The sequence below is a fragment of the Protomyctophum bolini genome (assembly GCF_963924005.1).
Source record: "Protomyctophum bolini genome assembly, chromosome: 18".
NCBI classification, from domain to species: Eukaryota; Metazoa; Chordata; class Actinopteri; order Myctophiformes; family Myctophidae; genus Protomyctophum; species Protomyctophum bolini.
Genome location: NC_137879.1, coordinates 20,270,052 through 20,282,296, shown reverse-complemented (window position 1 = coordinate 20,282,296; position 12,245 = coordinate 20,270,052). Strand labels below are relative to the sequence as shown.

At 40.7% G+C, this 12,245-nt stretch overlaps 2 protein-coding genes across 3 annotated transcripts; one reads left to right on the top strand and one right to left on the bottom strand.

Moving 5' to 3' along the window:
- The first annotated feature begins 219 nt into the window (after positions 1–219).
- On the top strand, positions 220–10,977 carry kat7b (K(lysine) acetyltransferase 7b). Of its 2 annotated transcripts, none has more exons than XM_080788549.1 (14): positions 220–394; positions 799–952; positions 1,179–1,427; positions 1,570–1,652; positions 2,998–3,081; positions 3,667–3,765; positions 3,965–4,075; positions 4,805–4,996; positions 5,442–5,531; positions 6,123–6,263; positions 6,426–6,519; positions 7,277–7,423; positions 8,795–8,901; positions 9,930–10,977. In XM_080788549.1, exons 1-14 carry the CDS (start codon positions 377–379, stop codon positions 10,029–10,031), a joined length of 1,671 nt encoding a protein of 556 aa, XP_080644675.1. In that variant the 5' UTR covers positions 220–376; the 3' UTR covers positions 10,032–10,977. The 2 variants fall into 2 exon arrangements, with proteins under 2 accessions (XP_080644675.1, XP_080644676.1); XM_080788550.1 differs by having other exon boundaries at positions 220–405.
- LOC308332585 (uncharacterized protein) lies at positions 10,171–11,906 on the bottom strand. Its single transcript, XM_080788551.1, has 6 exons — positions 11,782–11,906; positions 11,385–11,478; positions 11,247–11,279; positions 11,031–11,084; positions 10,801–10,872; positions 10,171–10,650 (listed from the first exon to the last, which is right to left on the bottom strand). The coding sequence occupies exons 1-6, from the start codon at positions 11,890–11,892 to the stop codon at positions 10,610–10,612; spliced, it is 405 nt and encodes a 134-aa protein (XP_080644677.1). The 5' UTR covers positions 11,893–11,906; the 3' UTR covers positions 10,171–10,609.
- Between the last annotated feature and the right edge of the window lie 339 nt (positions 11,907–12,245).

Genomic DNA, 12,245 nt, shown 5'->3' with positions numbered 1-12,245 from the left:
AACTAGACAGAATAAGACATATAGGCCTACAGGGCATGCGTCTGTGCACTCACTGTATTGCACATGCACATGGATAGTGCATGTAATTTATTTTTCTCCAACAATACAGTAATAGCAAATGGCCACTATGTGTCTCTGTAGGGTAAGAAGACTCAGGTCGCCTCCTAGTGGAATAGTGTGGAAGTCTCAGACCGGAAAAGCAATGTTATGTGTGGAAGCTGTGGCGCCAGAGCCCTATCCTATGCTGTGTACATACAAACTTTTGAAGATCAAAATCGAACCTTGACACGCTCTCTTTTCAGCCGCTGTCACACGGTTTGGGAACTTATATTGTTTACAAAATCAGGGATATAAAAACTAACTCGTAGAGGAAAATATGCCCCGTAGGCGACAGGTAAGAAAAATGTAGGTCGCACCCAACACAGGTTAGCTTAGCTGGATGCTCAGCTAACTAATAAAGGGTTGCTACGTCGCTTAGCCTGCTAACAGCCGCTGCATGAGCTATCTAACAGAAGCCATACTGTTGGTTTGGTCACACAACGACAGTGATGGATTTGTAATACAATTACCGATATCTTAAAAATACAAGAGAATACATGATATCTGTCATCTAACTGCTCACTCATAATCGTCTGCAGGGAATTAATTTAATTGAGCATGCAGTTGTCATTCATTGTTGACATGTCTTGCAGTGGCTCAGACAGCACAGCAGCTGTCTGGCTGCGTTCAATATGTCATGTGCTGCTGTTGAATGGTACTGGAATGTCATTCTTTGTTTGTGATTTGTTTCCCTGACAGAGACATGTGGTTGGCAGTGGTTCAGATGGGACCGAAGACTCTGACTCCTCTGCTGAAAGAGAGCAGACCAACAGTTCAGAAAGCGATGGGACCATGATGTCCAAGAGGCAGCGCCTCACCAGAGCATCCACACGCCTTAGCCAAAGCTCTCAGGGTTAGCCCATTTAGCTGTCAAATCTTTAACCATTTTTGCTTAACAACTTGAACCCCTGCACCCTTTCTCTGGTGGGAACATTTGCCGAAATGTGGCGTGGACAGAAAAATCGGGCCAAGTACAGAAGCAACTCATGTTCGTTTTGACTAAGAATAGAGGGGTTTAAGTGGTTAATAAATTTCACCCTGTCCGCGTTAATGATGTTTTTTGTCCACTGTCACTTCAGATACCCCAGATTTGAAACGAGCCGGGGACCATGACGAGTCTCCACCGTTGACGCCCACAGGGAACGCCCCTTCCTCAGAGTCTGAGCTGGACATCTCCAGCCCCAATGCCTCTCATGACGAGAGCCAGGCCAAAGACGCAGCCAGCAGGGACTCGGACAAGGACCTCTCCCATCGCCCCAAGCGCCGCCGCTGCCATGAGACCTACAACTTCAACATGAAATGCCCCACACCGGGGTGTAATTCTCTTGGTAAAAAAATCTAGTGCCACTCTTGGTACAACCACTCAAGAAGACTGACACCATTTGGATGAAGTGAATGTGATTAATGTTAATGCCCCTTGTTATAAGCTCAGTGATGTTGATCTGCACTTCCTCCTTTTCTTCGGTCCAGGTCACCTCACAGGGAAACATGAACGTCATTTTGCTGTATCCGGATGCCCTCTTTACCATAACCTCTCTGCTGACGAATGCAAGGTGAGTCTGAAGCCACTTATGTGAATTGGAATGGTTAATGCATTTAATTGTGTCATCCATGCTGTGGCTAAAATTTGCCTCAGTTCTATTATTACATAGGGCCTGAGAAGTCCTTTAGTCATAAGTCACTCTGATATTTGTTTATTAGCATGGCATTATTGCTTTATCTGTAGCACAAGCTGCTATGCTTGCCATGGACAGATTGTGTCCTCGTGATAAAGTCTAAGCATTAAGAATGAGTCTATAGAAACATACAGTATAATCTGGTGATTGAAAGCCATACGGTAAACTCTTCCTTAGAGATGTCATAGTGCAGAATGCCTCAATAACATTGGATGGTGGTGGTGGTAGATTGTCTGTAGGACTGCTTACTATACTACTTAGTCCAGATTAGCTGGGTTTGTCTATGAGTCTGTCCACTGACTCATAGTATAAAAAATACTTTTAATGGGGTCATGTCACAGTGACCAGAGGTCATACTTGTGTCCAAGAAAGTGGACTTTGGACTGAAGTCATTAGATTTGCGTTCACAACGTTGTGACAGACAGAAAACTCAAAAGCATTATACCTCCAGCATGGCTGTCCGCTGGCCTAAGTACCCGACTTATGTGTTCGGTCACTGATTTTCCTGGAGCAACTGATGACACTTATCACAGTGAATACCACAGCCAAACTACTACTAGTGATGCTCAGCGCATCATCAAGGACACCACCCCAGCCACAAACTGTTCACAATCCTACGACCGCGGCTAGGCAAGGAGGCCTACCTCTGTATCAACGGCCACCAGGTTTCTGAACAGCTTCCACCCGGCTACCATCAGATGCTGAACAAAGGCCTGACCGCCACCTGTCTTCAGGCTGGCCATGGATTTTACTTTTCCTTGTGGATCTATCATGTGGATTTTACCTTGAGCCTGACAATGTGCTACACTCGCACCATAATGTCTAATCTCCTGTACATACCCCCTGCTGTGTAACCTTATGTTTTACCCCTACTGTACCAACTGGGTTGTGCCATGTGTTATGTAGATATCTTAGAATTTTGTCTATCCTTGAGATAATTTTCTTTACAGTTTGACTTTTTTCCGCCTTACTCTAACCGTCTTCTATTACTGAAAACAATAAGAAATATGGAGCTTGCACAAAAACTTTACTCCTGTAAACCTTTGATATGACAATTGATTCTGATTCTAAATGTATCATGGAGGCCCCCATGAATTGATTAATTCTTCTGTATTTAACACGGAAGCACATTGTTCCTGTAAATACATTTTCTGTGCCATACATTTATTTCTATGGTACTTCTTTTTTTTTCGTGCATAAATTCTTTGATATTCATCCCCAGGTGAAAGCTGTCAGCCGTGAGAAACAGGAAGAGGACATGAAGGGACAGGATGAGGGCAACACACGCCACGCCACCCGGCACCAGGTATTCTCATCTTAAACTGAGATTGAAGGGACATTATCTGAATTTAACATTATCTACACATTAGTAGGGCTGAAATTCCATTAGGAGTTTTCTGTACGTCTCTGAAGAAACCCTGTTGTTGTGCAGAAAAGGTTACTCTAGTGATGATGTCATTGATGTCAAATCCATGAATGTAAACATGCTGGTTTTAAGCTGCTACCATCAGTGGCCGTGAGTGATATTGTCCTTCTTAGCGACAATGTGGGTGAGGTTGATGTAATGTCGACCATAGAGGCATATTAGTCTGTATGGACATGTTGTTTCTATGATAACTATCAATAATTTAATGAAATTACACAAAGGGTGTGATAGTACTCTTGTTCTTCTCATTGCTGAATGCCTGTGGGCCGTGATGTGGATGATATTGGTAGTTTGTCCTTGATAACGGTGTCTGCTAAATACCAACATTATACCAATTAGCCCTTTACTAAATCCCACCCCAAAAAGTGATTGTCCAATGTCAATCCAATGTCAATAGGGGGAGTGTTGTGAACATGTTTCATATATGAATGTCAATGATTGATGTGTTTGTATCATGTCTCTCAGAACCCCACATCAAAGCAGAGCAGATACAAAGAGCAGGTGACTGAGATGCGGAAAGGGAGAAACTCTGGACTGCAAAAGGAGCAGAAGGAGAAGCACACGGTACATGTACATCAACACTCCTTTTGCTTTGTGTGTGAACACATGCCAGTGCCAACCTCCTATTGCTGTTGACAATGCACAACTGTGCGCCCTTTTCATTGAAAACAATGATGGGTGGGATAACTCTAGCACTTGTGAAGAGGGGTTTCCCAGTGGGACTGTAACTCAATCTCTGCCCCTGTTTCTGTGTGGTCCTCAGGAGCATCGGCAGACACACAGCAACACCAGAGAGCCTCTGTTGGAGAACATCACCAGTGAATATGACCTGGAGCTCTTCAGGAAAGCCCAGGCCCGAGCTTCTGAGGACCTGGTAATAGACTGTTATTTATCAATATCTCTATCTACAAGACTATTTTGTAAATAATTGTCTAGACTGAAGTGAGTGGTTATTACGATATGGCTACCATTTCCACCCAGCTGGAAAATTGTATACACTTGTCGAACACTGTGTCTTATGGGCTTTAATGGATAACTGTGTAACAACTGTTGCTGATGTAGATCAAACAGCTGGTAGTGTTTACCAAAAATGTCATTTTTGATTAGCAGTGTTTTGTTACACTTTTTCAGCTGCTCTCTGTGTTAATTTATTCCTTTTCGCGACAAGTATTTTCTGGTGCATCCGGCTTGGCCGAGCATTTATATTTAAACACAGTTGGCTTTTTGGGGAGGAATTAATTAGCATGACTAAATGAAAAAAAAAACTGGTAAAAATAATTGTCTAATCTAAATGGAAAAAAGAGAAGGGGGGCAGAGTGGCAGTTTTCATTTTCTCTCTCTTAGTGCCCATTTGTTTGGAACACCCGTCATTGATCATTTCAGGGGACTAGGGATGTCCCGACGTTTTTTTACTCCCGATCCGATAATTTGATTTTGCTGATCTGCTGATCCCAATTTTCCCTGATCCGAATCATTTGAAAATGAGGTGATTGGCCCCGATTTCCAATCATGTGATCGGACAGCCCTACTTGTATGAAGAGCACAGACAGACATATTCCATGTGTAAATCGACCTTCTCGACCCCACGTTAACCCGTCCACAGGAGAAGCTACGTATCCAGGGACAGATTACAGAGGGCAGTAACATGATCAAGACCATTCTGTTCGGCCGCTACGAGCTTGACACCTGGTACCACTCTCCCTACCCTGAGGAGTATGCACGCCTGGGCCGCCTCTACGTCTGTGAGTTCTGCCTTAAGTACATGAAGAGCCAGACCATCCTCAGGAGACACATGGTAAGAGCTAGAGCACTGTTTCCCAAACAGTGGGCCGGGACCCATTTGTGGGTCGCGGACACATTGTTATGGGTCCATTAGTTTTTGTTTCCTTTCCTACATTTGGGTTTTTATTATTATTATTTAAAAACATTTTCAAAAAACAATCCTAAAAATGCTAAACTTTTCATGAATTAATGACAAAATCCAATAATGCTTTCAGTAATGTCATGAAGAAATTAAAACAATCTAAGGAAAACAATATATATAAAATTAATAATAAAGAAACTATATTGGATAAAATAATAAAATTAATTCTATCCAAAATCCAATCCCTGTTGCTGGTAATATTATCCAATCCTGTTTTATAGTTTTATTTTTTATTTTTTATGTCTTTGAAACATTTTGTTGTTTATAATTTGTTTATATAATCTATAATGCATTTTTATTGTGGCTGTGTTTCCAGGCCAAGTGTGTATGGAAACATCCACCTGGAGATGAGGTCTACAGAAAGGGAGCCATATCTGTGTTTGAGGTCGACGGTAAAAAGAACAAGGTTGGTGAGATGTGATGACATTGTGTCGTTTCTATTGTCCATGGCTAGATTCATTCTGGTCTCAAAGACCATTGTTGGTGTTCAGGTAGATCTTGTTGAGACCTGAATGGAATCAAAATGATCCTCTTCTGCCCTCCTCTTGTCGCTGTTCTAACACCACTGTTCTTATATGATCTTATAGGAACATTGAGATGTTGTCTAAGCATTATAATTCCGACTGATATAAAGTATGAATTTAAGTTTATTTCATTAAAAGTATAATAAACAATTTAAACATAATGCCTTGTATTTTGCGGGCAGTGATGCTACTGTTGTCGTCGGCACTACTGATAGTTCACAAGTTTGACAGCAGCGGAATTGGAACAGCTGGCACTGATTGACTAAAAAGCTTTTGCAAAAGGACTGCCCCCATAAGAACACTGGATTTTTTAATTAATTTTGTTTTCGCTATCCTGTTAAGCTGGTTTGCGTATAAAGGTGAAGAATAGGGATGCCATTTCATTTTGTGTTTTGTGTGTAAGGGGAAACATGTGAAAACATGGCATCACCCTCAAACTAGAAGCCAATGTGTAAATGATGCTTTGTCCCCAGATATACTGCCAAAACCTGTGTTTGCTTGCCAAGCTCTTCCTGGACCACAAGACACTGTACTACGACGTGGAACCTTTCCTCTTCTATGTCATGACGGAGGCAGATAACACAGGCTGTCATCTAGTGGGCTACTTCTCCAAGGTAGTTTATTGTATTGCGTAATTTGTTTGTCAGGGCACTATTTTATTAAAATGGTGTATGTACAGCAATCAACTTCTAAAAATAAATAATGATTTTTCCATTGCGTCATATAGATTTATTATTTATTAAGCAACTAATGTATCCTTTTTCCCCCATGTCCAGGAGAAGAACTCTTTCCTCAACTATAATGTGTCCTGTATCTTGACCATGCCACAGTACATGAGGCAGGGATATGGCAAGATGCTCATCGACTTCAGTAAGTAAAAACTGAATGTTTTTACAGATTGTAGGAAAATAACAGCATCTCACTGAAGGCTTACTAACCGCGGCTCCATCTCCCAAGAGTGATAGTTTTGCATGTCCTCCAACAATGTTGTCTGTTCTACAGGAAAGGAAAGAGTTGCTTACTTTCTGGTTTACTGATACTGTGTCCTCTACAGTATCTCCCATGCAAACTTTGAGTGCCTTCATGCTGCATCAAACAAAAAAAGATAGGTTGGGTGCTGCTCCACTACAATATACATTTGTATACATATAATTGTCTCCACCAGGCTGAAGGCACGGGGAGAGTATGTTTTGCAATCCGTCCGTCTGTGTACAGCTAATCTCCGGCATTGTCGGCCCGGTCGATGCCAAACTGCACACACATCTGCCCTAATTTTTCAACAATGGCCTGTTATAGTGGCACCATGAGGCAGAGTTTTGCAAAACACATTTCTTTATATTACTCGCACACATTCTATCCATACGTCACGCAAATCGGTATACACTATCTCTATAATCATGTGATCAACACGGACCTGTCCGCTTCCCCATATTCCAATTCCATCCTCATTGGCCTCATGTTTTTTCCTTTGTATGCACACTCCCTAGAGGCCAAGGAAAAACCTTGGACCTGCATTTTTCACATCTGCGCCAACAGACTCCGTATAGACTAGACAACACTAATTAAGTTGAACAACATTCCCCTTTAACTGATCCTCTTTTGACTGTTCTCTCCCTGCTGTGTTTAGGCTATCTGCTGTCCAAAGTTGAGGAGAAGGTTGGCTCTCCAGAGAGGCCTCTGTCTGACTTGGGCCTCATCAGCTACCGTAGTTACTGGAAGGAAGTGCTGCTCAGATACATGTATAATTTCCAGGGCAAGGAGATCTCCATCAAAGGTTTGTGAGAAGCAACACTGCATAGCACTACTAAGGCATGTCACAATTATTGCATAATCGCATTCGCTCTCCTCCTACTCTTTGGCTTTTCCCTTCAGGGGTCCCCACAACGAATCATCTGCCTCCATCTCACACTGTCCTCTGCCTCCTTCTCTCACACCAACTAACTCCATGTCCTCTTTCACTACATCCGTAAATCTTCTCTTTGGTCTTCCTCTAGGCCTCCTGCCTGGCAGTTCCAACCTCAACATCCTTCTACCAATATACTCACTATCCCTCCTCTGTACATGTCCAAACCATCTCAGTCTGGCCTCTGGCTTTATCTCCAAAACATCTGACATGCGCTGTCCCTCTGATGTACTCGTTCCTGATCCTAACCATCCTTGTTACTCCCAGAGAGAACCTCAACATTTCAGTCTCTGCTACCTCCAGCTCTACTTCCTGTCATTATCTCAGTGCGACTGTCTCTAAATCATTCAACATAGCTTGTATAGTTTGTACACTTGTAACCTTTCATTTGCAATTATTGAAAATTATCACATTTATTTTCCATGTTGAAACATCTTCTAAAAATAGTGGAAAAAGTATAAATTACTAAAGGTCAGTCATTTCTTTCTTTAAGTTATTATAATATATATTGTATTATATTTGTCATATGTGCCCTGTGCATTTTAGACAAAGTCTAAAAGGCAAAATAAAATAAATTGTATTCATATTTTGCATACCCTCTATAAGGAAGTTGAAGTCTGTCGATGAATAATTCATTCATCCACTACAATTCACATAAAACAGTAGCAGAATAATGGTAGCAGGTTGACAAATGGTACGAATTGTCTATTTGGTGTTTATTGTTTTACACTGTCATCCAGTGACAAGAGATCTGTTCCCCAAGGTCTGCATTTTAATACTTTCAACAACCTGTGTGGATGAATCCATACATCTATGTCCCGACTCCCAAGTACCGGTATATACACATCATTCACACCTTTGGACCAAAATGCATATGTAGCAGGATTTTACATTGCATCCCACTCTTTAATATATAGAATTGCTCATTCTGTGCACCCAGTGTCATTGCGAACGCAGTGATTGCGAACGCAGTGAGCACTTACTATGAGACCTAGCAGATCATGTCTGTGTGTGCGTGTGTCCCCCCTTTGTGCCCATATATGGAGCTATGTCCAAATATGGAGTGTGTTGCATCAATACGTCACCATGACTCAGCCATAACCATATAAGGAGTCCCCAAAGCAGCTATACGACCAAAGCCCAAATATGTACGAGCTGCGTTCGCTTCCCGCGTTTGCGCGTCTTACTGGTAGTCATGTGCCAAAATGATTCACTATTGTAATATTTGCATGGTGTATACAGAGATAAGTCAGGAAACCGCGGTCAATCCAGTGGACATCGTCAGCACCCTGCAGTCTCTTCAAATGCTCAAGTACTGGAAGGGAAAGCACCTGGTATTGAAGAGACAGGTAAGATACTAATACAAGTTGATCTATGTTCTCAATACGGCTTGTGGGACCCTTGCACTCACCTAGCATCCCAGGTCTAAGTTGGTCCCTGGTTGATGGTTGGAATGAAAACAGCATTGTCGGGCACTGGAACAGGAGCGCACACCAATAGTGAAGATGTGCTGACCACAGGAGATTTATAACCATTTAAAAGAGGGGAGGTCGTACAGCTCACAATGCAAAACCTTTTTCTTTTGAGAAGAAACCAATGTTTCTGCAAAGTCCAAACTCCTCTCTTTTAAATGGAATGAAAACACCTGTATACCTCTGTGTCCCAACTCCCCAGGGTCGGCAGTAAGCAGTGTTTCCTGATGAGTTTAAAAGGGAACACCAGTAATGTTGGGGGACATAGATACCTAGAAGCACAGCTACAAGTTCTTTGAGAACCACTGTTGTTTTACTGTGGCGTAGTCATTACTGTAGACGGGTCTAAAACACATGTGTACTACGAGTCAATATCCAAATACTGATATATTATTGATTTCAGCTGTTCCAAAGTTTACAAGACCTGTTTTAATTGCTACAGTACATTGTATTCAATTGTTTTGTATTTCCAATGTATTTGTATTTAAGTTAAAATATTACTAACTTTTGCACTGAATAATTAATGGTAGGGTAAGTGAAAATTGGAACTGGAACACTCCCACCTGCAAAGTGCAAATGTGTGTTTGGTTTATCAAAGCGCTGGAGAGACAGAGTTACTGTTACTGAACAAACACTCGATAGCAATGATTACTTATTTATCGGCTTTAACTTCTTTTTTTTTTTACCATATCACTTACCCTACCTTTAATATCCCTTCATTGTATTATGCAAATTGGGCCCCTGAAGTGAGAGTGCACATTTACCCTGTCTATCATAAAAGTTGCCCAGACCTTCTTTAAACCATAAAGGAATACAGGATAAGAATATGCAGAGCACAAGGGTAATTAAACTGACTCTCATAAATTAACAAACTTGGTTTAACTTTGTTAATTTCTTCTTCCTAGGACCTGATCGATGAGTGGAAGGCCAAGGAGACTAAGCGAGGCAATAACAACAAAACCATCGACCCCAGCTCACTAAAATGGACCCCACCCAAAGGGACATAGGTTCAACCCGCAGGCAGGCTGCTGAATGAACAATACCCCACCAGCCACAAGTAGCCTATAAACGTACCAGTCAATCAATTATCAGTGTTCTTTGTTTCCGTCTTTAAGTCCGGAAATATCCCAGTAGCCCTCTCATTACATTTGTTATTTCATATTTGAACGCATATTTATGTTTTAAGCGCCATGAATCACAATTCAAAGTGTTCCTGACTGAAATATTGTCAAACAATGAAGGTCGGAGAGAATTTGAATTTTACCTTTCCCATCTCTTGTTAGCTTTGAATGTCTTTCTACTTGCTGACCTTTTTATCCAATATGGCAGATGACATGAATGTTTTGCTTTTCTCACACACACACACACACACACACACACACACACAAAACCACATTGCAGCTTTTGCAGCAGCTTTTTATTCAAAAGTGCATTTATTGGTGGTTTATTTAGTTTGGGCTACACAACATCAGCATGACCTTTGAATCCGGACAGAACAGAATGTTCTCTGAGGAGTGATATATATATTTTTTGGTTGGCATAAAGTTGTATAAGATCATGCAAATGTATAATTCCTGGTCACGTTTCAGTAATAACTGAGTTGGGCCCATTCCTCTTGTTGTGAATCTGCCAAATAAAGAAGAACAAGAAACCTCTTCATAAAAGCATTCTGATATTTTAGAGTTTGTTTAGGATGTCATTGATGTGTCCACTATCGTTCTGACAAATTGCACAAAGGAATAAAACAGCCTCAGGTTTTTCTATCTACAAAGATACCTTGCTTATCTGATTCCTGTGATACATCAAGTGCACTGCTGGTTGCAACTGGAATTATTCTGGTTAAAGACTCTGCAATAAACAGAAAATCGTTTTAACATTTTATTAGGATGGTTTTAACTTGGCTGTAATGATAGTTGTTAATGTGTAGTGGTGCTTTATTATATTCCTTTTTTTTTTACCATTAATAAAGTTGCCTTGAGATTTATCTTGGTTTTATTTGTTCTTACCACCACTAGTAATGCTTCTCCCCATCAGGCCCACAAACATCTCTCCTTTATTTCCTAAAGGTGCACAAAGCAGTCATTAATTCACCATTGACTAACTCATATAATAGCAATTACAGAAAATGTTTTAGAAAAGTATCCATGTTGAATATGGGATTACAGTCAAGTGATAAGGAGATTTATTTTAGACCGTTCTGGCTTCAATCACACTCCACTTACTTCGTCTGCCCATTTTAATAGGTTGTCCTGTACCTGTGATACAGAAAGCCTAATTATTGGACTGTATGTACAGTACTAGTCTATATTCTATAACATTAAACAAGAAACATGTAAGTTATACAAAATTCTTGTGGCTACCTGAGCGTTTGCCCATGAGTCCATACAAGTGGGGGACTTTAGTTATCTTTCGAGTAGCCGACCAGTTGTCCAGTCTCGCCTCCAGTGAATCATCCTGTTGGAAACAAAAATAACACGTCATTTATCTATGATCTATAATATCAATATTATTCCATTTGATATACTGAATATTATTGAAAGAATTAGAAAATGTGTCAATAAATCACTTAATTTGTTAATTTCATTGATATTTTAAATGTGTAAGTATTCCATTTAGCAAAGAAGCATAATTATTGCTTTAAATAATACATGAACAGACGTACAGTATGTATAATATTCTTTAAAAATACAATATATCTGTAAGACTTGCATTTCTATATCATTCGTTGGAAGCTAACAGTAGATTGCTGCCACTCACCTGCCAGTCTTTGGAAAGCCATTTCTCCTTATTTACATTGAAAGACAGTCCCTGACAGGTTTGCACCAAGGCACAGAAGACGACTATAAGCTGTAACTTCCAGTTTTCCATTAAGGCTTCTAGTATACCTGTTCTGTGTCTTCTGCAGCAAAGCACCTATTTTTCTATCAGTTGTATGGACTATGGACCAATACGAATATATTAAAAAAAAAGAAACTTCCCAGATAGATACAATGCAATGTCTTCCTTACTCATACTGCCTGATCACACTGTATCCGAGGTCCATTTATACCACCATACTCCATGCAGCTATAGTCCCCTCCCCTTTAAACATGCTCAAATTATTAGAGACCCTCTGCTTTTTCATTTTCCACATTACTCATCCAGTAAACGGATATGTACAGTAGTAGCTACAATGATTTACTCAAGCCCACTTTTGTTATTGAGCCTGACAAGTTTTACAA

What these genes read in the sequence shown, in the direction of transcription:
- kat7b (XM_080788549.1), top strand. An exon ending in GCCACGCCACCCGGCACCAG is followed by an intron (nt 3,082 to 3,666) that starts GTATTCTCATCT and finishes CATGTCTCTCAG; the next exon opens with AACCCCACATCAAAGCAGAG. An exon ending in TCGACGGTAAAAAGAACAAG is followed by an intron (nt 5,532 to 6,122) that starts GTTGGTGAGATG and finishes CTTTGTCCCCAG; the next exon opens with ATATACTGCCAAAACCTGTG.
- LOC308332585 (XM_080788551.1), bottom strand. Translation starts at nt 11,892, where the DNA reads ATGGAAAACTGGAAGTTACAGCTTATAGTCGTCTTCTGTGCCTTGGTG. An exon ending in TATTAAAATGGGCAGACGAA is followed by an intron (nt 11,085 to 11,246) that starts GTAAGTGGAGTG and finishes GTGCACCTTTAG; the next exon opens with GAAATAAAGGAGAGATGTTT. An exon ending in GAGAAGCATTACTAGTGGTG is followed by an intron (nt 10,873 to 11,030) that starts GTAAGAACAAAT and finishes TGTTTATTGCAG; the next exon opens with AGTCTTTAACCAGAATAATT.